The sequence below is a fragment of the Myotis nattereri genome, assembly GCF_964212035.1.
Source record: "Myotis nattereri genome assembly, chromosome: 5".
NCBI classification, from domain to species: Eukaryota; Metazoa; Chordata; class Mammalia; order Chiroptera; family Vespertilionidae; genus Myotis; species Myotis nattereri.
This window is the reverse complement of record NC_138080.1, coordinates 105,185,840-105,209,273: the sequence shown is the minus strand read 5'-3', so window position 1 is coordinate 105,209,273 and position 23,434 is coordinate 105,185,840. Positions and strand designations below refer to the sequence as shown.

General features: G+C 53.2%; 1 protein-coding gene across 1 annotated transcript in view; it reads left to right on the top strand.

Moving 5' to 3' along the window:
• SH3PXD2B (SH3 and PX domains 2B) overlaps positions 1–23,434 on the top strand; it is a gene marked incomplete at its 5' end in the record, with an annotated part of 86,238 nt that overhangs the window by 29,839 nt on the left and 32,965 nt on the right. The window contains 3 exons of the mRNA XM_081092300.1: positions 72–152; positions 12,311–12,386; positions 17,029–17,105. Coding sequence (XP_080948426.1) covers positions 72–152; positions 12,311–12,386; positions 17,029–17,105 — 234 coding nt within the window. The remainder of the gene's footprint in view (positions 1–71; positions 153–12,310; positions 12,387–17,028; positions 17,106–23,434) is intronic.

Here is a 23,434-nt window from a genome sequence, read left to right as displayed (position 1 = left end):
GACTCTGAACCTTCTGCTTTGCTCCCGAGTCCCTTGGTGTTGACACCTGTCTCCCCTGCTCCCCTCTGCAGGTCTACATCATCCGGGTCACGTGGTCCAGTGGCTCCACTGAAGCCATCTATCGGCGCTACAGCAAGTTCTTTGACCTCCAGGTAAGGACTCGGGGCCTCCAGGGAGCTGCGGGGAGGGAAGACTGTCATTGGACTTACTTTCCGTTTGGACTTCAGAGCCCAGCCCCTCACCCACAGTGGGCGTGCAGTGCTCTTTTTTCCCCCTAGAATTAAAAATGCCGTCCATGCGCCCGCCTCAGCAGCACATACACTGAAATTAGCACGATATGGAAAAGGTGAGCGTGGCTCCCGCACAAGGGTGACATGCACATGTGTGGACATTCCTCCTTAAAAAAGAAAAAAGATGTCCATCACTTTGGGGACATATTGCTTTAGGCTTTGATCGTCAGTATTTCCCACATAAACGAAGGGCTGCGTGCGGATGGCTCCAGAGCAGAGCATGACCTGGACGTCGGTGTGGCTTTGGCGTGCAGATCTTGAACTTGTGTTTTCTTCAAGGACTCGGATGTGTCCAGTCACATTTGGTGAATGAATGAATGAATGAATGAATGAACCCACAACCGCGAGTGCCACCAGTCCCATAGGGCACCCGGCCAATGTGGACAGCTCGGTGTCAGCTCAAAATGCAGTTCTTCAGAAAACACAGGCCCCAAGAACTTACCCAGCTTCCTGAACCAGCAAGTGCTCCCTGCTGGGTAGTGAGGGACCCCTGCTGAGCTGAGTGTCTCCCTTTCCTCTTGCCTGGTAGGGTCCTTCAGTTGCAGGAAACCCTACTCAAACTGGCTTAAGTCAGTGGGGAGTTCTGGGCTGGTGTAACTGCATGTCCCAGGAGAAGAAGCCGTGTGGGCTTCAGGCACCGCTTGATCCAGGGTTTTCCACTGTGTCCTTTCACCCAGCTCTTTCCTCTCATTCTGCATTTCTGCTTCCATCGCGTTGGCTTTATCCTCAGATCCCACATGGTTGCAAAATGCTCTGGGCACACCGTCAGCAGGAAAGAGGGAAAGGTCACTTCCCAGAAGTTCCAGCGAACACAGGGTTGTGTTTCATAGGCTCATCTCTAAGCCTGTCAAGATGGTGAAAGAATGTGATGGCCAATGGGATTGTCGGGTTCCTGCACCACCCCTGGTGTCGGGGGTGGGGCCTGGGAGCCGGAGAGAACAGTTGTGATTGGGTGTCAAGTAGGCGTTGTTGGGCTGTCAGGGGAGAGCCCTTGTCCTCCACACACCAGCCCGTCTCCTGGCCTCGCATGTTCTCTGGAAGTTGGGTGATGTTAACCACAGGCATCCTTGGTTGTACGGACCTCATCTGTCCCTGAAAATGGCAACCGGAACAGTCGGAGCCTGTGTTCATTCTTTCCAAGGGGGAGCGGGGATAGCCAAGTTCTCCTGGCCTGTTTCCGTAACTGCCAGAGTCCCGTGTGCTGGGAAGCGATGGAGACACCAGTGACCTCCGTGTTTGACATGTAATGCATGTGGTGATGTTTTGTGTTCACTGTGTAACGAAATCAAACAGGATCATACATAGATGATGTGTTTCTTCTGGTCCGCAGCAAGCATGCTCCGAATGTAAATAGACATGTGTGTAAAAGAGGGTCAGATTCCATCCACCATGGACTTGGCAGAAGCAGGCGCGGGGCGGGGAAGGCAGACGATGGCGGTGATGCCCGGCGCCAGAAGCAGGAGGCACGGTCCTGTGTGATAATGACCGAGAGCCGCACCCTCGTACCCAGACCGCGGGTGTTTATGCAGATCCACTGCGGCAGGTCTTCGGTTCAGAGAGTGAGAATCGAGTCCACGTTTTGCTGACTGACTTCTCACGCCCTGAGGGTCTGCATAGGGAGGGCTCTGGCCTGCATGATGCCTCCAAGAGAGGACACGGGCGGGGGGCGGGGGGCGGGGGGCAGAGAACAGGGGCAGGCGTGATGGCTCGCTTCGGGGTCACTGACACCCACAGCGGAAACACCACTCAGCCAGCTCAGACGGGAAGAGAGAAGGGGGCGGATTGACGGCAAGAGGCAGGTGAGCCCCATGGACACAGCAGGACGTGCAGCCCGGCCCGCGGGGCTCAGGACCCGCAGCAGGTGACCTGCGCAGGCCCGGCGGCTCCCCGGCCGCGTGTCACTGTGGCCGCAGGACCTGCCATCGAGCCTGCTTCCTTTTCCCAACGACCTCTCCAGCCCAGCTTCCTCCGCTTGCCTGTTGGCCCACATCCCCCACACAGCACCTTCGGCCCCCGAGTGGAAGTGTCCTCCCCTGTTGTCAACGCACTGGGGTTTCTAGGTGCCGATTCCGGGCTCCGGGGTTGAGAATCCGATTGTCAGAGACCCGGGTCCGTCCACCTGACCTGGCGGCTGCGGCGGGAGAGGTGGGGTTGCTGGTGCAGCAGGAGCTGGAGGAGGAGGGCGGAGCAGAGGCGGGAGGAGGCCCTGGGAGCACCAGGGAAGAGGCAGGGGCGGAGGAGGTTGGCTGTCGTCAGCTCCCTGTTCCAGGAGAGCCCCGGCTTCAGACCTCGACTTCAGGGTGAGACGGGCTGGCTTCCGATCTCAGCCTTTTGCCCCTTTAGGTTTCAGCCTGGTGACGCCTCTGTATGTGTCTGAGCCTCCGTTTCCCCGTCTGCACATTAAGAATGAAAGCCCGTTCCGCGTGCACCTGGTATGACCGAGTTGTGCCTGGCCTGTCAGCTGTCATCTGCTGTCCCTCCGCTCAGACGGGACTTGCCCGAGGGGACCCTGTTTGGGAATGCTGGCCAGGGTCGGACCGCAGGCGCCCTGCCCCAGAGCCTGTGCTCCCTGCACCCTCCTGTTGTGACTCAACTTGCGGATTTCTACCAGAACTTCAAAGTGAAGTTTTTCCGCCCCACTCAGCATAACTGGTAATAATTGGGGGTTTGCTGTAGCGTGTATAACGGCCTCAGACTGCCCTCCTGAAAGGAAGTCGTCGAAAGACGGCTTCAGCCGCCTTTAAAGAGTCCCAGATGGGCAGCTGGACGGGAAAGGCGTGGAATTCCAGAGGGTCCCCTCTCCTGGACCCGCCGGCCTCCGGCCTCCGCAGCGCAGAGGGGGCAGCTGGAAGGAGTTAGGGCAGGAGTCAGCTGTTCCCAGGCCCAGGCGGGGAGGCCAGCCCATTTGGGGCTGCAACACCCTCAGTTCGATGATTTCATGATTCCGCCCTCCCTTCCCCTCCCTCCTGTCTGGCGAGTAGCCTTGGTTTTTTGTTGTTGTTGTTTTTTTTTTCCAGAAGAAACTTGGCTCTCACACACATCATCACTTCAAAAAAAAAGTATGGGGAGGGCCGAGCTTTCGCGGAGGAACAGCTAAGCCAGTGTGGGGTAATGGAAAAAGTCAGGAGACTTGGGGCCCTGTGCTGTGTGGCCTTAGGCAGGCCCCTTAACCTCTCTGTGCCCGATGGCTCTCATCAGCCGCCTGGGGTGATGATCACAGAAACAGCCGGCTTTCTAGAGCTCGGCCCCTTCGGCCTCTGGATGCCGTGACTCATGTAATCCTCGTGTCAAGCTTAGCACCTCGTGCAGATGGAGAAACCCAGCCTGGGAGAGCCACAGGGTTTGCCCCAGGTCACACAGCCAGTGGGCGTCGGAGCTGGGATTTGAAGCCGGGCAGGCGACGGCACAGACCACAGGCTCAGCCACTCCGCTGTCCGGGCTCCTAGCGGCTCCTTCACAAGGTTCCTATGGAGTTAAAAGCGATGATGTGTGTTGGGAAGCGGCAAAGCCACAGAGCCAGAGCAGATTAGTGGTTGCCAGGCGCTGGGAGGAGGGGAGAGTGGGAGAGACGGATGGGTACCGGGTTTCTCTCCGGGTGGATGAAAACGTTCCGGAATTGGATGGGGGGATGGTTACACAACCTTCTGAATATACCAGAAACCATTGAATCGTATGCTTTAAAGGGTGAATTTTCTAGTATGTGAAGGGTATCTGAATTTTTTTTTGAAGTGATGATGTGTGTGAGAGCAGTTTCTGGGCTGTGGAGCCCTGAGCAAATGTCAGCTGTTGGGATTATCGGGAATTGGCAGGGTGTAGAGCAGGGGATGGTGCCAGTTTAATAGAGTGGGTAAGATCCTGGGCGTGGGTCCAAATGCTGCCACTTTCTGGTCGGGAGATCTTGTTTTAGTCAGAACTGTTTTAGTCGCAGATGACAGAAACCCAGTTAAGATGGATTATTCAGAAAGAACATGGATGAGCTAAACGCTCATCCTGAGAGACCAGGGGAAGTTGGCGTCAGGTCTGGCTGGATCTAGGGGCCACCATGTCAATCAGGACCTGCTGTTCTCCACTTGACTTTCTTCGTGTCCAGGCACGTGGTGGCCACCGGTCCAAGCTGTACCCGTGAGCTCCGTTCAGCGCCTTCAGGGAAAAGAGAACACCCCGACAGTTTAAGCAAAAGTCTCATTGATTCATCGTGGGTCAGTCAGGGCCATCCCAGGGACGAGTGAAAATCAGCATCCCGCCAAAGTGTGTCACTGACAGAGAAGGCTCCCCAGAAGAAAGCAGAGAACTGCTTCCAAGGAAGGGCGGGTAGCTGTGGGTAACAGAGAACAGTCACTGTCCCCTCCGGTGCGGGCAGGGCACGCAGGCAGAGGGAACAGCCTACAGAGAGGCCGCCCGGGGTAAGAAAGGAGCTGGGCTCAGGCTCCTTTGTGGGGAAAGAGCCTTAAAATCAAACACTAGCAAACATGCCCCCTTTACGACAGTCCACTTTCTGATGTGATTGCCTGACTCTTCTCTCAGAAAACCTGGACCCTGATAGTCAGCCGTCACTACTGGTTGGCATCTGGCCACACGTGTCATGCACATGAGGGCGTAGACCATCGAGCCCCGGGCATGGGATGGGAAGCCCTGGGGTCAGGTCCCAGCTGCCTGTCTTGCCAGCTGTGTGGCCTCGGCGGGCCTCTCTGCCCCTCCCTGTCTGCCCTCGCCGGGGCCATCAGAGTGTGGCAGAGGGCGCCGGGGGTGATGGGGATGCTGCGGATTGAGGGCATCGCCTGGAGGTAACGGGGCTGGTTGAATGATGTCGTTAAAGGTGTGGGTGGATGACCATTTGCTGAAATGAAATGCACGGTGCCCGTTTTACGTCCTCTGGTTCGGCCCTCACAAGCAGGAAGCAAGTATTGTGTCCACACCACAGACGGGAAGCTGACGCTCAGAGGGCAGTCACGCACCCGGGGAGCAGCGTGGCTGGGATGTAAGCCACGTGGGGCCGAGTCGGAAGCTGCGCCTGCTGTGTTCTTGAGGTCCAGTACTGCCTGCGAATCGCTTTTCAAAGATCAATTTGCCTCCTGGAGTTCTGCCGGGAGCTGCCCTCTGAAGGCTCATGCGGCATCCCCTGTCAGATGCGGGCAGTCTGCCCTACAGTGGGCTGCCCCGCGCCTTACACGATCCCTTCACGAAGGGGCCTCGGTGCCCGAGGGTCTCCTGTGCTCTGTGCCAGGCGACCTCTGCCCTCTGAGTTTTCCCACTGGCTCAGTGTGTTCCCAGGCCGAGGGGCATGGCCGCCACTGGGGCCAGGGCTTCCCTGGGGAAGCACAGCTAAGAGCCCCAAGCAACTCCAGGGGCTCCGAAAGGGACGTCTGTCCCGGTCAGGGAGCTCAGGCTGGGCTTGCTTCCTGGAGGAGGTGACACTTAAGCAGGGCCTAGAGCAGTGGTTCTCAACCTTCCTAATGCCGCGACCCTTTAATACAGTTCCTCCTGTTGTGGTGACCCCCAACCATAAAATTATTTTCGTTGCTACTTCATAACTGTAATGTTGCTACTGTTATGAATCATAATGTAAATATCTGATATGCAGTATGTATTTTCATTGTTACAAATTGAACATAATTAAAGCATAGTGATTAATCACCAAAACAATATGTAATTATATATGTGTTTTCCGATGGTCTTAGGCGACCCCTGTGAAAGGGTCATTCGACCCCCAAAGGGGTCGCGACCCACAGGTTGAGAATCGCTGGTCTCGAGTAAGGAGCTGACGCACAGACAGGGTGGGGGCAGGTGTGCGGAGGTGCAGAGGCGTGAGGGAGCGGGACGCAGCTCCGCATCTTGCCGAATTCCGACAGCGGGGGCACGGAGCCAGCTGGGTCGCTGCGCCTGGCAGGGGGCCCTCGGAGAAGCGCCAGCGTGTCCTGCAAGCGGGAACACGGCGAGCTGTGGGGACTCAGAGGGATGCTTCTTTTGGGAGGAGCCATTTCTTAGGTCAGCGATTCTTCAGCCTTTTTCATCTCCTGGCACACACAGGCTAATTACTAAAATTCTGAGGCACACCAAAAAAATATTTTTTTGCCGATCAGACAAAAAAAATAGGTATAATTTTGATCTATTCATACCAGACGGCTATTGTTGTGTTGGCTATTATGTGTGTGTGTGTGTGTGTGTGTGTGTAAGCACACACTATTGGTAAAAAATATATATATATTGTTTTCAGAGAAGAGGGGGGAGGGAGAGAGAGATAGAAATATCAATGATGAGAGAGAATTACTGATCGGCTGCCTCCTGCACACCCCCCACTGGGGATCAAGCCCGCAACCCGGGCATGTGCCCTGACTGAGAAGGAAACCGTGACCTCCTGGTTCATAGGTCGATGCTCAACCACTGAGCCACATGGGCTGGGCTGTTGTAATTTTTTTTCTTTGGACAATCTAAGGGAAAAGAGGTCAGTGTCACTGACAATCTAAGGGAAAAGAGGTCAGTGTCCCTGACTAAATAGTCAGGTATCGCACGTTTTAAAAGTTGTTGGGGCACACCGCTTGAATATCGCGGTCCTAGACTCATCAGTTCACAGAGCCTACGCCGTGCTGCAGGCAGCGTTTTGATCTGCTCCTTCCTTTCTCCCCCGAGGAGGGACTGAGACGTGGAGACGGGAGGGGCTGTCCCAGATGCACTGTAAATACCCTCTGTTTCCAGTTTCGATTCAGATAGGACCGACCTGTCTCGCTCAGGCGAGTTCGACGACCATAGTGCACTTGTGAGCTTTGGGGACTGTCTGCTCAGAAGCCCCCGTGCTCCACCGCAGAAGCCAAAGGGAAGGGAGTGTGTCCTCCCGTCCCTTCTGGAGGCAGGTTTAGGGCTGGCAGAACTGCAGAGCTCTCACTCCCTCACGCAGGTTCCCAGCAAGGCCCTGGCCAACACCTACCTGCTCAGGGCGCACCAACCGTATTTCTCCAAACACTGCCTTTGCCGGACCCTCCGCCAGTCTTTTCGCCAGACGTTACCTTCTGAAATTGGGGTGTTCTGCACGCTTCATGGAATGTGTCTTCCCTCCCCGGTGAAGAGCCGTGGCCGTGGTGATGGCGTGTCGCTGAGAAAATGCTGTCGTGGTCTTTTCCCACAGTTAGCAGTTCCTTAGTTTGTAAAGTAGGAAGAGGCAGTTCTGTCTGAGCCCCAACCCAGGCCCTGGGGCTGCCTCCTGGAATGTAATGGCTCTGCTCTTAGACAGTGGCTGGCTGCATCAGCAAACCCCCTTTTCTCATGCATTTCTCATTCATTGATTCATCCCTTCTTCGCACAGATACTACCAAGTACCCACCATGGACCAATGAGGAGGAGGTGGAGGGGGTCGGGCTGGGACAGTGCTGACCTGGCCTGGGGAGGGGCAGGAAGGATGAGAGAAGGGGACAGACTGGAGGGGTGCACGCGTGGCACAGGACACCAGGGCGTGCATGCCCACAGTTAGAGCAGCTCCTCACGGGGACGGAATCTCCACAGACACCCCGCCATGGATGTAGAGCCGGGCCAGGTGCATCGCCACGCCCGGCTCTGAGGACCACGTGGCTCCCCAGCACCCGCAGCTGTGTGTGACGGTCCCCCAGCCTTCTCCACCGCCTGCCCTGGCCACCCGGGGACACGGGGCTTTGGGAGCCCGAGGGAACCACGTCTAGTCCGCCGCGGGCATGAACCACGTGCGGGCCCCACGGCAGCCTCCACGGTGTTTTCCTTGGACAGACGTCTCCTTTCCCTCCGCCACAGGCTGGGGTCTTGAAAACTGCTGACGGAGCGTCCTCTCGTTCCTGCTGGAGGCTTGGGCTGTGTCCGTTTGACGTGGCTCCGTCTCCCCTCCCCCTTTCCCCCCCAGCCCCCACACTGACTCACTTCCTCCCAGGTTTCCAGTCCTCCTCACCCTGAGCGCTGCTTCCTTTTATCGTCTAGGAAGAGGCGAGTGGGATTTCTGGTTTCCAAGGACGGCGTCTGTGGTCGGACGTGGCGGGGTGTGCCTCTGTTCCTGCCGCTGCAGACAGCCTGGGGCTGGGGCCCCCAGGGAGGGGCCGGGGTCTCGGGGAGGGGCTGGTCTGCCGTAAAGCCTGTGGCTGCCGATGTGACAGTCCCCTGGATAGAAGCAGTGTGTGGCCTGTGAACCTGGGCACACTGAAAGCAAAATCAGAAGAGCTCCCAGGCCTCTGATCGCCCGTCCTTGCGAGCAGCGGGCCCCATTGGTTGGATGATACAGAAAATGAGGTGAGACCGGGTCTGGCGAACAGAGAGAATAAATGTCAGAGTCCAGCCCAGCGTGTTCACCACGATTACCACAGGAGGCTAAATGGATGCAGGTGTAAAGTCATCAAAATTACGTGAAATCAACAGTTGAGTTCCTCAGTCGCAGGAGCCACATTTCACATGCTCAGTAGCCCCTGGGGACTGGTGGTCCCGCCAGGGACAGCGGAGGTAGGATGTGTCCATCGCGACAGACAGTCCTATGGGACAGCCCAGTGCCGGCCACCGAGGGGGCTCGGATAGCTGAGTTTTGCCAATCATAACACGCAGGCTTATCATGGAATGTTATTTGGCCTTAAAAGGGAAGCACATTCCAACACATGATACAACGTGGATGAACCTTGAAGACACGCCAAGTCACAAAGAACAGACCCTGGGGGACCCCACTCACTCACGACCGAGAATAGATGCTGGAGACAGAAGTGGAAGGGTGGCTGCCCGGGGCTGGGTTTCATGGATAGAGAGCTTCAGTTTGGAGTGAGGAAGAGGTTCGGAGATGACGGTGCTGGTGGCTGCGTAACAATGTACGTAACACCACTTAACACGTAAGATGGTTGAGGGCATGAACTTTATGTTTTGGATACTTAACAGTACAAAACCCACCCAGCCTCGCAAACGACTCAAACTTGTTCCCAAATGACTTTCCGAAGAAGAAATCTATTCTGCACAATACACAGTACAGAGGATGTGTTACAGAATTGTCCACCTGAAACTGAGATCATTTTATTAACCAATGTCAGCCCAGTACATTCAATTAAAAAACACAGATTTCTTATGGGCAGAGCACAAGGTGATTTCTCCTTGAGCCCCTAGGACAGCGGTCGGCAAACTCATTCATCAACAGAGCCAAATATCAACAGTACAACGACTGAAATTTCTTTTGAGAGCCAAATTTTTTAAACTTACACTATATAGGTAGGTACAATGTTATTAACTTAATTAGGGGACTCCTAAGCTGGCCTTTGCTAAAAACATCCTCAATCTGATTGAGGTACGTTCGCTGAGGTCGACCCCTTCCAACTCTCCCATCCACACTCGTCTTGTATACTTGTTTCGTCTATCTCCTTTCTGAAAACCGACTTCTGCACATGGGCCACGAAGTTTCAGTTGCACTGTACGTGCGCGCCCACACGTGGTATTTTGTGGAAGAGCCACACTCAAGGGGCCAAAGAGCCGCATGTGGCTTGCGAGCCGTAGTTTGCTGACCACTGCCCTAGGATGTCCCAGAGATCTCCCCCAGCATTCACTGCCACAGCACCCTGCCAGCGGGCTGTGCCTCGCTCTCCGGATGGGATCCGGCCAAGGACACGCTGGCATGAGGAGGCACCGGGTGAAGCTCAGGGCTGTCTGGCTCCCGGGGTGGAATCGCTGTGGTTAGATGCTGCAGCATTAACCCAGATCTGCTGCCTCAAATTAACAAGTAACCCTTCTGCGCTTCGGGCCACACTTCTGTGGGGAAAAGCAAGTCAGGACAAGGCGTGAGAGTAAAAGTGCGCTCTCATGGTGCTCCATGTTGGCAAACATCGTCTTCAATAAAATTAAGACGGGAAAAGAAGATAGTGGTAGACAAATCCTTCAAACACTCCAGCAGAGACCGGTTTTTATCATCCTGCTGCTCACCTGTGCGTGGAATAGTGAACGTTCCTTATTTCAAGCCAATTTTTCCTGTTCACGTGACTCCAAAACTGTTTAAGAGCGTGGTCCCGGGGAAAGAGAAGGGCATTTAGATCCAGGTACTTGAACTAGCTAGATTCCCACTGGGCCGTGTGACCTGAGGCAGTTCACTGCCCCTCTCTGCTCCCCAGTCTCCCCATCTGTGACATGGGGATCATACATTTATTTCACAGGGTTATGAAGGTCAGAGAGAGCCACGTGTAGGAGAAGGCTTGTTAACAGCTGCCAGTCAGATGTCAGTAGGGATTGCTCATTATTATTCAAGACTAGAGACCCGGTGCATCAAAATTTGTGCATTGGGGGCGGGGGAGGGAGGTGCTCCCCTGGGGGATCAGACCTAAGCTGGCAGTCAGACATTACTCTGGCAGCCCAGGGGGGAGCGGGCCTAAGCTGTTAGTCGGACATCCTTAGCACTGCCACCACTGCTGTGCTGGCCAGCCAGGAGCCAGCTTCTGACTGAGCAGTACTCCTGCTGTGGAAGCACGCTGACCACCAGGGGTCAGCTCCTGCATTGAGCGTCTGCCTCCTGGTGGTCAGTACTCACCATAGCGACTGGTTGTTCTGCTGTTAGGGTCAATTTGCATATTACCCTTTTATTATATAGGATTAGTAATATAAATGTTATTAATCAGGGGTACTTGGCAAACATCTCCTAAAGCTGCCCCTCCCCCCCGCCCAATTTTACTCAGTTGCATTCATTGCTTTAGTCAGTTTTTTTTTTGTTTTTTTTTTAATATATTTTATTGATTTTTTACAGAGAGGAAGGGAGAGAGATAGAGAGTTAGAAACATCGATGAGAGAGAAACATCGATCAGCTGCCTCCTGCACATCTCCTACTGGGGATGTGCCCGCAACCCAGGTACATGCCCTTGACCGGAATCGAACCTGGGACCTCTCAGTCCGCAGGCCGACGCTCTATCCACTGAGCCAAACCGGTTTTGGCTGCTTTAGTCAGTTTTTATTGAGTGCCCAGTATGTGCTGGTGTTGAAAAGTCAGGTTGGGTTAGGATATGCTGCTATGATAAACAGCCTCACTGTGCAATAACAGTAAAAAATGTTTATTTCTCACTCGGGCTACATGTCCATCAAAGGTTGTTGGGGCCCTCCAGGACCCGCACAGGCAGAGAAGCCACTGTCTGGAGTGTGGCCAGTCACCAGGGCAGAAGGAAGTGGACAGTGGTAAATCACGCACCATTCACGGCTCTTCCGCCCCGAGTGACACCTGTCTCGGCTGCTCACATTTACTTGACGACTTCCCACCTCAAGGGGGTGGGGACGTTCACATCTGCCAGGTGCCCAGGAGAAGGACCAGATACCTGATGGCAGCACTAATGACCCCACAGCCCGGCTTTAACCTAGAAGTCACCCTGCAAGTTGGTGTCACTTCCCCGGGACCCCGAGCAGCGATCTCTGCGATTTTGTAGATCAGATCAGATCTTTCCCGTTCATTCCTTCAAAGGTCAGAGAGGCAGCTCTTGTGCTCTGAGAGGTTTTTGTTTCGGGACCTCTGTTTCTGTTCCTCCTCTGTCCCACGGCAGCCCACGCCTTCCTCTCGCCGTGCTTCCGACACCACCCTGTAATGGTCCATTTCCTCTTCAGCCGCCTCTCTAATTGCTATACGCCCCCGGCCAGCAGCGCCGGGCACAGAGCTGTCTGTAGAGCCAACCTGGGGAACTCTCAGTGGGGTGCGGGGGTGTCATGATTGGGTCTCAGTGGCTTGGTCCTTAACACCACCCAGCAATTCTTAGGAAACAGGGTGGCCCGCCGTCCATGGACTTCCGGTGGCCCCGGCGTGTTGTCACATTTCAGGTGCTGTGGCTGGAGACCCCTGGGAGAACCTAGAGTGGCCCCGCCCAGCTCTGAGCCTTCACAGGTCGGGCAGCTGTGGGCGCGAGGAATGGCTTCGTGGAAACCCTCGGTCCCCTTGACACAGACTTACCCCGTTAGTGTGGGCCTCTGAGAAGCTGAGCAGAGCGAGCTTTAGGATGTCCAGTCTCACGTGTCACGTAATTCCTTCAAATGTCAGAGGTGCGCGCATCATATTGTTTGGTATTTTTCTCCCTTGACAGATGCAGATGTTGGACAAGTTTCCCATGGAAGGAGGACAGAAGGACCCCAAGCAGCGGATCATTCCCTTCCTGCCAGGTGGGTGAGACGCAAACCCTGAGACGGGCCGGGGGGGTCCAGCGTTGCTCCCGATCTCTCGGCGCGCCCTCCTTGGGGCACTGTCCCAGTGACCAGACACCTCACCTCTGGGAGCCTCAGTTTCTCCTACCTCTAAAATGGGAATAATGAAGCGCGTGAAGTTTTAAAACGAGTGGCATCTCTTATGGCTACTGTGTCATTTTTCTGTTGTTCCTTAACCAATTGCCACCAATTTAGCAGCTTAAAACGGCACCCACTCATTGTCTCACAGTTCTTTCGGTTGGAGGTTGCAGAGGCCTCCGCTGGGTACTCTGTTTTAGGGTCTCACAAGGCAAAATCAAGGTCTTGTCTGTGCCCAGGTCTTACCTGGAGGATCGGGGGCGGAATTCAGTTCCTGCCGCTCCAGGACTGAGGTGCCCGTGTCCTTGCTCGTGTCAGCCAGGCTGCCTGCATCCCCACTCTGTGGCCCCTCCATCCTCAGGCCGGCAGTGAGGCATCGAGTCTTTCTTGGACTTTAAATGTCTCCGACTGCCCCGGCTGCCCCCGCAGAGGGAGCTGCCTGCTTTGAGGGACTCGTGTGATTGCGTCGTCCCCACCTGACTGATGCAGGGTAATCTTGTAGAGAAACGGTGTCCTGTAGAGATCCCATCGTAGTCACAGGCTCAGGGGTCAGGTGGGCCATCTTGGGAGGAGGGGAGCATTATAGAAATTCCACCTGCCTACCCACCACAGACTTTCTGATGCCAGGCACCACTCCAGGCACTGGGGAGGCGTTAATGTAATAAAGGCATGCATGTCCCTTTCCTCCTGAAAAAATTCCTTACCAAAGGAGTAGCCTCAGGCCTCAGCTCAGAAAGTAGGGTATATCCCTCGCTGGTGTGGCTCAATGAATAGAGCGTCGGCCTGCAGACTGAAGGGTCTCGGGTTCGATTCCGGACAGGGGCACGTACCTCGGTTGCAGGCTCCTCCCTGGCCCTGGCCGGGACACGTGCAGGAGGCAACCAGTTGATGTGCCTCTCTCACATGGATGTTTCTCTCTGTCTTTCCTTCTCTCTTCCACTCTCTCTAAAAATCAGTGGGAAATGTCCTCGGGTGAGGATTAACAAAAGAAAAGAAAGTAGGTTACACCCAAGCCAGTGTTATTGTCTCAGTAGCTACCCCTGGATGGATGTCTGCTGTGCCAGGCGCTGGGCTAAGCACTTTACATTCATTACTTCATTTCGTCCTCAGAGCAGCCTGGCAGGGTGGGCACTGCATGCCCGTTTCTCAGCTGCACACACCGAGGCTCCGCCCCTCTGGTATCTCGGGTGAACTACCTCAGCACACGAAGTTCCATTTCCTCCTTTGCACCTGGAGATAATCATGGCACTTCAGTGACAGAGCTGTCACGAGGGTGAGGTGCGAGCCTGGCACAGGCCTGGCAGCAATCGGCACTCACCGTCGTTTTTATGTACAGACCTTCAGCGAGTTGACACCACCCGAAATCACACGTACTTCGAGCTGAAGGGACCCTTCCGATCTTCCTCGTTGCAGAAGAGGGAGCAGGCCCCACAGTGGGGGAGGCTCCCGGGTCACCCAGGCGCCCAGCTCCCCTCCCCCCTCCCCCAGGGTCCTGCCGTGGGCACAGGAGTGGGTTCTCCCAGATGCCGTCATGTCCAGTGGGCTTAGAGGCTGGGCAGAGGTGTTTGCCAGACCCCGTCCACTGGGAGGATCACATGCCTAGAACAGCAAATGTTTTCGTTCCTCCGTGGGGAGAGAGTGCAATCACACTGGAATTTTCTTTCCTATTGGAGAAAACGCGGAGTGCCAGCCGCAGCAGCCAAGAGTCCGGGTTCCAGCCCTGTGACAGGTGGACGACACCCACCCCGTCCCCGCTGGGCCTCGGGGTCCCCATCCATAAAACGGGGCATGCCCCCTGCCTCACAGCTTCTCTCCCGGACACAGTGGCTCTCAGTAAAGGCAGAAACCGGGTCCCGTGACATTCCTTTGGAATTTCTTGGTATTTCTTATCTTGGAGGCGTTACTTTTAAATGCTCAGCCTGAACACTCAAGTTGAACTGGGCTCTGAAATGTAGGTTTTTCTCGCCCCAGCCATTGTGGCTCAGTGGAGAGAGCATTGGCCCGTGGACTGAAGGATCCCAGGTTCCATTCCGGCCTAGGGCACGTGTCTTGGTTGCAGGCTCGGTCCCCAGCCCTGGTCCGGCGCATGCAGGAGGCAGCCAGTCGATGTGTCTCTCACACTGATGTTTCTCTCTCTCTGTCTCTCCCCCTCCCTTCCACTCTCTCTAAATATCAATGGAAAAATATCCTCGGGTGAGGATTAACAACAACAAAAAATTAAATGTAGGTTTCTCTCCAGAGCAGTGAGTTGTAAGTCTTACTGTCGGATGAAAGGCAAAACCAGCTCTGGAAAAGCTTCCCAGGACGGGGGAGAACGTGAGCCCACCCTCCCCCAAGCCCTGAAAGCTTTCAGGCTTACGTAATCCTCTTCCACACACGAATTCATGAAAATGCTGCTCTCAGGGCCTCGGCCACGTGTCCCCGCTCACGGCACCCACTGCAGCTTGGAGAGGTCCCGCTGGGCCCCAGGACGCCAGGGGCATCCCTTCCCAGGCCACCTCTTGGCTTTTCCTCGACGCCCGCCCGCCGGGGCGAGGGCAGGGACCTGCGGGAGCAGCGGCCCCTCTCCAGGGGTCACTTTCCTGCCAAGCCCGCCACATCAGCACAACAAAGCAAGTCTCCCATGAGCACAAAAGCAGGGGGAGGGGGACCGCCCTGTTCAGTCCTCCTCCCCGGCCGGAGCTGGGCCGGCCAACTTGGCAGAGGACGCAGCTTGAAAATTAAAAATTACAGTCTGGCCTGCTCCACCGCGGAAAACAAAAGGCTGTTCTCTGCCCCAGCACCCCGTCCGCCCCGGGCTGGCTGGCCCGCAGCGAGGGAGGGGTGCATGTTCGCCCTCTTCCCGGTGACTCAGCCCAGAAACACGTCACATCAGATGCAGACAAGGGGTCAGGCGCCCTCAGCCTTTCACCCTGGAGGTACCAGCCACAGACGTGCTGGTCACAGCCCTGCCCTGCGCCTGGCCCAAGCAGGAACTCCAGCTCTGCTGCCCATCCATGGCGACTTAGCTGGCGGATGGCAGGTCTTAAGAAACAGAGCTGGGGCCCTAGCCTGTTTGGCTCAGTGGATAGCGCGTCGACCTGCAGACTGAAGGGTCCCAGGTTCGATTCCAGTCAAGGGCACATACCTAGGTTGCAGGCTCCATCCCTGGCCCTGGTCAGGGATCATGCGGGAGGCAACCAATCCATGGGTCTCTTCTCAGATCAATGTTTCTCTGTGTGTCTCTCCCCCTCCCTTCCACTCTCTTTAAAAATCAATGGAAAATATCCTCAGGTGAGGATTAGCAGAAAAACAAAACAAAACAAGAAAACAGAAGAAAAGAAACAGTTGGGTGCAGAGTGTAATGCAGTATCATCTAAAACAGTGGTTCTCAACCTTGGCTGCACATTAGAATCACCTGCGAATCTTTTTAAAATCCTGATTTCTGGGCCTCCTCCTCCAGAAATTGTTTGTTATGGGATGGGGCCACAACATTAGTAACAAAGAAACAGAATTTTCCAAGAACTTATATTTTTGATATTTATTTTATATATTTAAATGCCATTTAACAAAGAAAAATCAACCAAAAAAATGAATTCGCGTGTCACCTCTGACACGTGTGTCATGGGTTCGCCATCACGGCGCTAAGCCCTGCGCTGGGTTGTAATGGAGATTGTCACTGTGAAGAGATGTGGCTGCCCATTTCCCAGGGCAGCACGATTGGCACGAGACTCCCCATCTCCCTCGCTGCCACACACCTGACATGTGCCCAGAGACTCCTGTCCCACGGCCGCTGCACAGGGAGAGGAGTGAGGCCACTGTCATTGTGTCACACACACCCCCTCCCAGGGACACTGGCGGAGCCTGCGCCTGCCCTTAGCTGTCAGCCCACGGTGAGGACACAAAGTCGGTCCCTATTGGTGCAGAGCCCACGCCTGCTAGGGAAGAAGACGTAAATCAATAGTGTGATGTGTTCCATCAGAAATGACAGGAGCTCTCAATCTGGTGAAGTGGGCCCCAGTTCCCCCCGGGGATGGTGGGTGAGGTTGGAATTTCCAGGCAGAGGGAAGGGGCAGAATCATGAGACAGTGTGGCGTGCTGGGCACGTAGATGAGAGCAGAAAGAAGGTGGAGGAAGCAGGAGGAGGAAGGGAGCCTGAGCTGTTGGGTTAGGGCTTAGCTGCGGTTCGCTGCACTGCCCAGGCAGCCTGAGAATCCCAGCGCTGGACAGAGGACCTTAGGCCCTCCGGTCTACCTTCCTTCTCCACCAGGCAGGAGCGCCTTCCTTCCACGGATTGGTCCCCGCCTCCTTTAACTCATCAGAACATTCCACCGGGCCCCCCTCCCCCAGCCTTTGCACTAGAACTGTGAGCCGGGGTTTGGGGGACCACACCTGGGGTCATCAGGCCCCAGGGGGCAGTGATGACAGCCAGGGGTTTGGGTACCACTCTGGCCTACCAGAGGCATGCACCTCACACCCTCCAGTTTGCCGCGAGCTGGTCGCTGCTCCCTGCCAATTCCATGTGTGCTCTCATTCTCTGCAGGCAAAATCCTCTTCCGACGAAGCCACATCCGGGACGTGGCCGTCAAACGCCTGATTCCAATTGATGAATACTGCAAGGTAAGCCTGAGAGCTGCCAACTTCCCCTGACTGCGTCTGCCCTGTGGGCAGGCTTTTTTCTTTTCCTTTCCTGGCTATAAGCTGCTTATTATGAAAATCTGTACAGTTGAAAGGAATGTAAAGAAATTAGAAAAAAACAGCCATCCGTGATCTTTCAACTCAGAGGCAACAAGGATGAAGGTTTGTCCATATTTTCAGAGCACATGCCCAGGTTGTAGGCTTGATTCCCAGTAGGGAGTGTGCAGGAGGCAGCTAATCATTGATTCTCTCTCATCATGGATGTTTCTATCCCTTTCTCCTTCTCCCTTCCTCTCTCTGAAATCAATAAAAACATATTTTAAAAAAAAGAAAATAATTCTACTCACAGTAACATCGAAAAGAATAAGCTACTTAGGAATAAAATAACAGAAGTTCGAGGTTTGTGCACTGAAATTATAGAACATTGCTGAGCAGAAGCAGCTCTGAGTGAATGGAGAGACGTGCCATATTAGGGAATAGAAGTCTCAGTAGTGTTAAAATGGCAGTTCTCCCCCATTGCTCTACAGAGTCAATACAATCCCTGTAAAAAATCCTAGTAGATGTTTTTTGTAGAAATTAACAAATTGATCCTAAAGTGTATGGGGAAATGCAAGGGACCCAACATAGCAAAAACAGTTTTGAAAAAGAGCAAGCCCAGCTGGCGTGGCTCAGTGGTTGAGTGTCGACCTATGAACCAGGAGGTCACAGTTTGATTCCTGGTCAGGGCACATGCCCGGGTTGCGGGCTCGACCCCCAGTATGGGGCGTGCAGGAGGCAGCCCATCAATGATTCTCTCTCATCGTTGATGTTTCTATCTCTCCCTCTCTCTCCCTCTCTGAAATCAATAAAAATATTTAAAAAAAAAAAAAAAAAGTAAGAACGAAATTCGAGGCCTAAACTTCCTACAACGCTGCAGTAATCGAGACTGTGGTGCTGTCAGGAGGATCAGCATACAGTCAGTGGAACAGAATTGAGAGTCTAAATTCTTACAAATTTATAGGCAACTGGTTTGCAGCAAAGGCACCATGAAATTCAATAGGAAAGAATAATCTTTTTAACAGTGTGGGTTAATGCGATATCCATATGCAAAAAAGCAGGAAGTTGGACCCTTACCTCACGTCATGCAGACAGCATCAACTCACAGTGGATCACAGACCTAAACATAAGAGCGAAAACTATAAAATTTCTGGAAGGAAATAGGAGAAAACCTTCGTGACCTTAGTTTAGGCAATGAGTTCTTAGATGTGACAGCAAAAGACAAAAATGGATAAATTTACAAACTTCTGTACTTCAGTGCCATGAAGCAAATGAGATGTGCCACAAGTTAGGAGAAAATGTTTACAAATCCTATTATCTGATAAGGGACTTGTATTGAGACGAGATAAGGAACTCTTGCAACTCCTAATAAAAAGACAACCCAGCTTATAAACGGACAAAAGCCTGAATAGAAGGAAGCTATCCAGTGGTTAATAAGCACGAGAAAAGGAGTTCCGCATCATTAGTCATTCGGGCAACGCAAAATAAAACCATAGGAGATACCTGCACAGCCACTAGACGGGGCCGTAATCAGCAAGACAGACAAGACCGGCAGTGACTGAGGCGCAGAAACTGGAGCCTTCGTACTGTGGGAAGCCACTTTGAAAAACAGCTTGTCAGTTTCTTCAGAAGGGAAATTTATCACTTGACCCCCCCCTAGGTGTATCCTCCAGAGAATGAAAAACTTATATCCCCAAGGAGACTTGGATGCAAATGTTCCCAGCAGTATTAATCCCTGGTAACCCACAACTGGATGCAATCCAAATGTCCATCATGAGGTGACTAGATAAAATGCAGTGAAATACAGATCAAATGTTGCAAAGTGGGTGAGTCTCAAAAAACATGACGCTCAGTGGGAAAAGCCTAAATGTGGAAGAGTGCAGAGTGTATGACTTCATTCGTGTGAAATGTGCAGAGAAGGCAAAATGGGGGAGACGAGAGAGCCGATCGGTGGTTTCCTGGGCTGGGCGGTGGAAGTGGAGACCCGTTGCGAATGAGGTTGAGGGAAGTTTTTGAGGTGATGGGAGGTCCTGAAACTAGACTGTGGTGATGGTTGCACAACTCTGTAATTTACTAAATATCACTGAATTTAGCGTGCTTATAGTGGGTGGTTTTTATGGCACATAAATTATACTTAAATTGGGGCTCAGCCCATCTGGTTTCCCAGATGACCTAATAAATTTATAATCCCTTACCCCAAAAAAATTTTTTTAAATAAATAATAATAAAAATTTTTAAAATGTGAAGGGGGTCAGGGAAGGGATCGATCCCCTCTCGTGGCCAGAGACGTGGTGGGAGGGTAGACAGTCACTCTCAATTGCCTGTCTGCTCTTTGCCAGTCACGACCTCGTTTCATCTCTCCGGAGCCTGGACAGGTAGGTTTTATTGTTCCAGCACGTAGATGAGGAGTCGGAGGCCCAGCAGAGTTACTCACAGTCCCAGTATTGGCGGGTCTGGGCGATGAATCAGGCCTTTTAGGCCTTCGCACTCACATACCACTCACAGCCTCTCTAGAAAGTGAAAATTCAAGAGGCCAAAATATTTAAGCATGTATTTTACAGAGGCCGATACCCCCCGACTCCACTCTCCTTGGGAAGGGGGTGGGGGTGGGGGAGAGGGACAGGGACAGTCACTCGGGTGCAAGGACACTCCTCCTTCCAGCTCTGAGAGACAAGTTCCCCCTCTTTTCATCTGTGGACCCTTAAGCCACGGTTCCCTCACCCAGGGCGTCAGGAGCTCCGGACATTTGATTTGGGAAAGGAAGTGTAGAATCCGGAAGCGGTGAGGGATAGCAGCAGCTGCCTGCATCGGACTGATCCTGGGGCCCGACCGAGATCACGAATTCGCCGGGACCCACCGCAGGGCAGAAACTGCTGTTCTGGGAGCCAAGTGGAAGTTACCACCCCTCGCTGTTGATGCCGTGTAAGAGGCAGGGCCGATATTTTGGGATTTTGGTTTTGGCCAAATTCCCTGGGCTGGGCTGCAAGGGAACTGCCCTCCTGGAAGGAGGTGAAACTGTCCCTTTTGTCACAAGGTCTGCGAAGTCTGCATGGGCTTTCCCATAGCATTTGGTATCTGTTAATGCCATTGCTGTCGGCTGACTGAAGCCAACTCGATCTGTCACCGTTGCCTTCATTGACTAGAAGTGGGCGGTCTCCGGTAGGTCAAGGTGGATGAGGGCTGTAGATGTCCCAACAGCCAGCTGCCAGGTGTAGTCACAGTGGAAGAAACTCTCTGCTCCACCAGACCTATTAGGAAGTTACGTTAATTAACAGAGCGTGGTGTGGGCACATGGATAGGTAAGCCAATGGAGCAAAATGGAGAACCCAGCTCAGCTGGTGTGGCTCAGTGGTTGGGCATCCACCTATGAACCAGAAGGTATGGGCGTGCGGGTGGCAGCCGATCCATGATTCTCTCATCGTTGATGTTTCTCTCTCTCCCTCCCTCCCCCTTCCTCTCTAAAAATAAAAATAAAAAAATAATGTGTTGTGTTTTTTTTTTTTAAAAAAAAAGAACCCAGAGAGAGCCCCATGTGTGTTTGGACACTTTGATACTGACCAAGGCAGCCTCGCAGTCACTGAGGAGAGGTCGGGCACCTTAGTAAATGGGCCTCCGCATGAGAGAAAACAAAACAAAGAACTAACCTCTCCCTCACCCCACACGTAATTCCAAGGAAATGAAAGGCCTGCCTGTGAGAGGCAGTGCCATAAACGGTTCTGAAGGATTGAAGCAGGGAGATGGCTTCATAATCTCTAGGTACAGAAGGATTCCTAAAGACACAAAAAGCACCCACCACAAAATGATTGACTTCCGTGACTCCATTAAATTTAAGAACCTCTGTTCATCCAAAAGCCATGAGAACAAGACTCGGCCAGATCCTGCCGCACCTGCAAGCATTTATCCTCCAGCAGCAACCTGAACGGCCCCTCCGGCGGTTCTGTAAGCGCGCGACCTACCCGCTGCCCGTCGGACGCCGCTTTGCATGGACGTTTCCTGGCGACGGACGCAGTGATACGCTTGTGGCAGGATCAGGGAATCCTGACCGAGGTCCGGCAGGGAGACCTCAAGCAGAGGCAGAACTCGGAGGATTCGGGGTCCTAGACCCGGGGCAGCAGCCTGCGGGGCGTGTGCTGCTGGGCTCGCCACGTTCTGGTCCTGCCAGGGCCAGAGCATCTGAGAAGAGTTCCAGGACACCCCTCCTTTGCCAGCGAAGACAATCACTTCTCACAGCTGTGATGCTGGTGGAGGAAGGCTCTGAAGGAGACTTTTCCGAAGTGAGGACTTGTGGTGAGAGTCTTCCTTGCTAACGTGCTCATGCCCCATGAGGGGACTGCAGCATTAACTAGCCATCACTGGAGTGCAGCTTAAAGCTCACACGCTCACACACACACACACACACACACACACACACACGATTGTATGCCCATGCCTTAGTATTTTGATGATTTTTTTTTTCTAATTTCAGAGAGGGGAAGGGAGAGGGAGAGAGAGATAGAAACATCAGTATGAGAGAAAATCATTGATTGGCGGTGCCTCCTGCACTCCCCACACTGGGAATCAAAAACAACTGACCACGCCGGCCAGGCTGTCATAATATTTTAAAGTAAACTATAGCCAATAGAATAGTGTTTATCAGACTCCAGTCACTTGCGACCTCCTTTCAAGATTTTTTACCATATGCTACCACCTGTCTTATTAATATTTTTCTTTAACTTCTTGCAAAATATATCTTTTAGAGGACATTTTATATTAGGACCGTAAGAGAAAACTGGTGTCATGAGCCGTAAAAGTAGGAAGAAATAAAAATGAAACCATAGGAACGAAAGTTTTCGAATCCAGCCCCCTGCTGTTGCCGCAGCTCTAGCGCCTGGTCCTGTTCGCGGGCAGCGTGTTGCAGCGGTGTTTTCTCCTGGGTATTTGACGGTTCCGGGTCTCATGTGTAAGTCTGTCATCCACGCTGAGGTGGTTTTGTGGGTGTGGTATAAAACGGGGGCCCAGTTTTACACTTCTCTGTGTGGACGTCCAGTTCCCGCACCGTTTGTTGCAGAGACTGGTCTCCCCCCATATGTCTTCCTGGCGCCTTTGTTAACGATCCGTTGAGCATATGCGTGGATTTACTTCTGGGCTCTTGGCGGTGATTTTGTGGATGTGATAGCAGCAGTACAGGCAACAAAAATAAAAACAAACAAGTGGGGCTCCATCAAACTAAAGGCTCTGCACAGCAGAGGAAGCCATCAGCAGCGACAGGGCGGCCTGTGGAATGGGAGAGAGCCCTTCTGCATCTGAAAGGCGTTCATCTCTAAGATGTCTAAGGAACTCCTCCTGCATCTCAACAGCACAAACACTAACCACTGGATTAAAAAATGGACTAAAGAATCAAATAGACATTCTCACTAAGAAGGTATTCAAGTGACCAGCAGGTACCCATACCTGAACATGAGAAAGCTCCGTGCCACCGGTCATCCGGAAAGCGTAAATCAATAGCACAATGACTTGTGACCTCACACCTGTTAGAATGGCTGTCACTTTAAGGTGTTGGTGAGCACGTGGGGAGACTGGAGCCCTTGCTCACTGTTGGCGGGAACGCACCGCGGTACAGCTGCTATGAAAAACAGCATGGAGGTGCCTCCGAAAGTTAAAAGTAGACTCCCCTACGGCCCAGCAATCCCACTTCTGGCTGTTTATCCAAAAGAACTGAAATCAGCGTCTCGAGGAGAAACTGTTTGCTGAGGGCGATGCTAAAAGGTCCGACAGATCGGGCTCCTGATTCTGGCTCGGCCCTGTCCCACTGCCTGTGGCTCTCCGTGAGCTCATTGTGCAATTCTCTGTAGCATTGTCCCCTACAACCAGGATGTGGGAGCAACCTAAATGTGCCATGTGCATGCACTCACATACTGCTCAGCCTTTAAAATGAAGGAAATTCTCCCCTGGCCGGGTGGTTCAGTTGCTTGAAGCATCGTCCTGTACACCGAAAGGTCTCGGGTTCAATCCCCGGTCAGGGCACATACCCAGACTTCTGGTTCCATGATCCCTGGTCGAGGCACCTATGGGAAGGAAGCAGCCAATCCAGTCAGTGTTTCTCTCTCCCTCTCCCTTCTCCCTTCCTCTCTCTCTAAAATCAATGGAAACATATCCTTGGATGAGGATGAAATAATAACAATAATTTTTTTTTTTAAGAGAAGGGAATCCTGCCACATGTGATAACATGGGTGGCTCTTGAGGACGTTATGCTAAGTGAAATGAGCCAGTCACAGAAACACAAATGCTGTGGGATT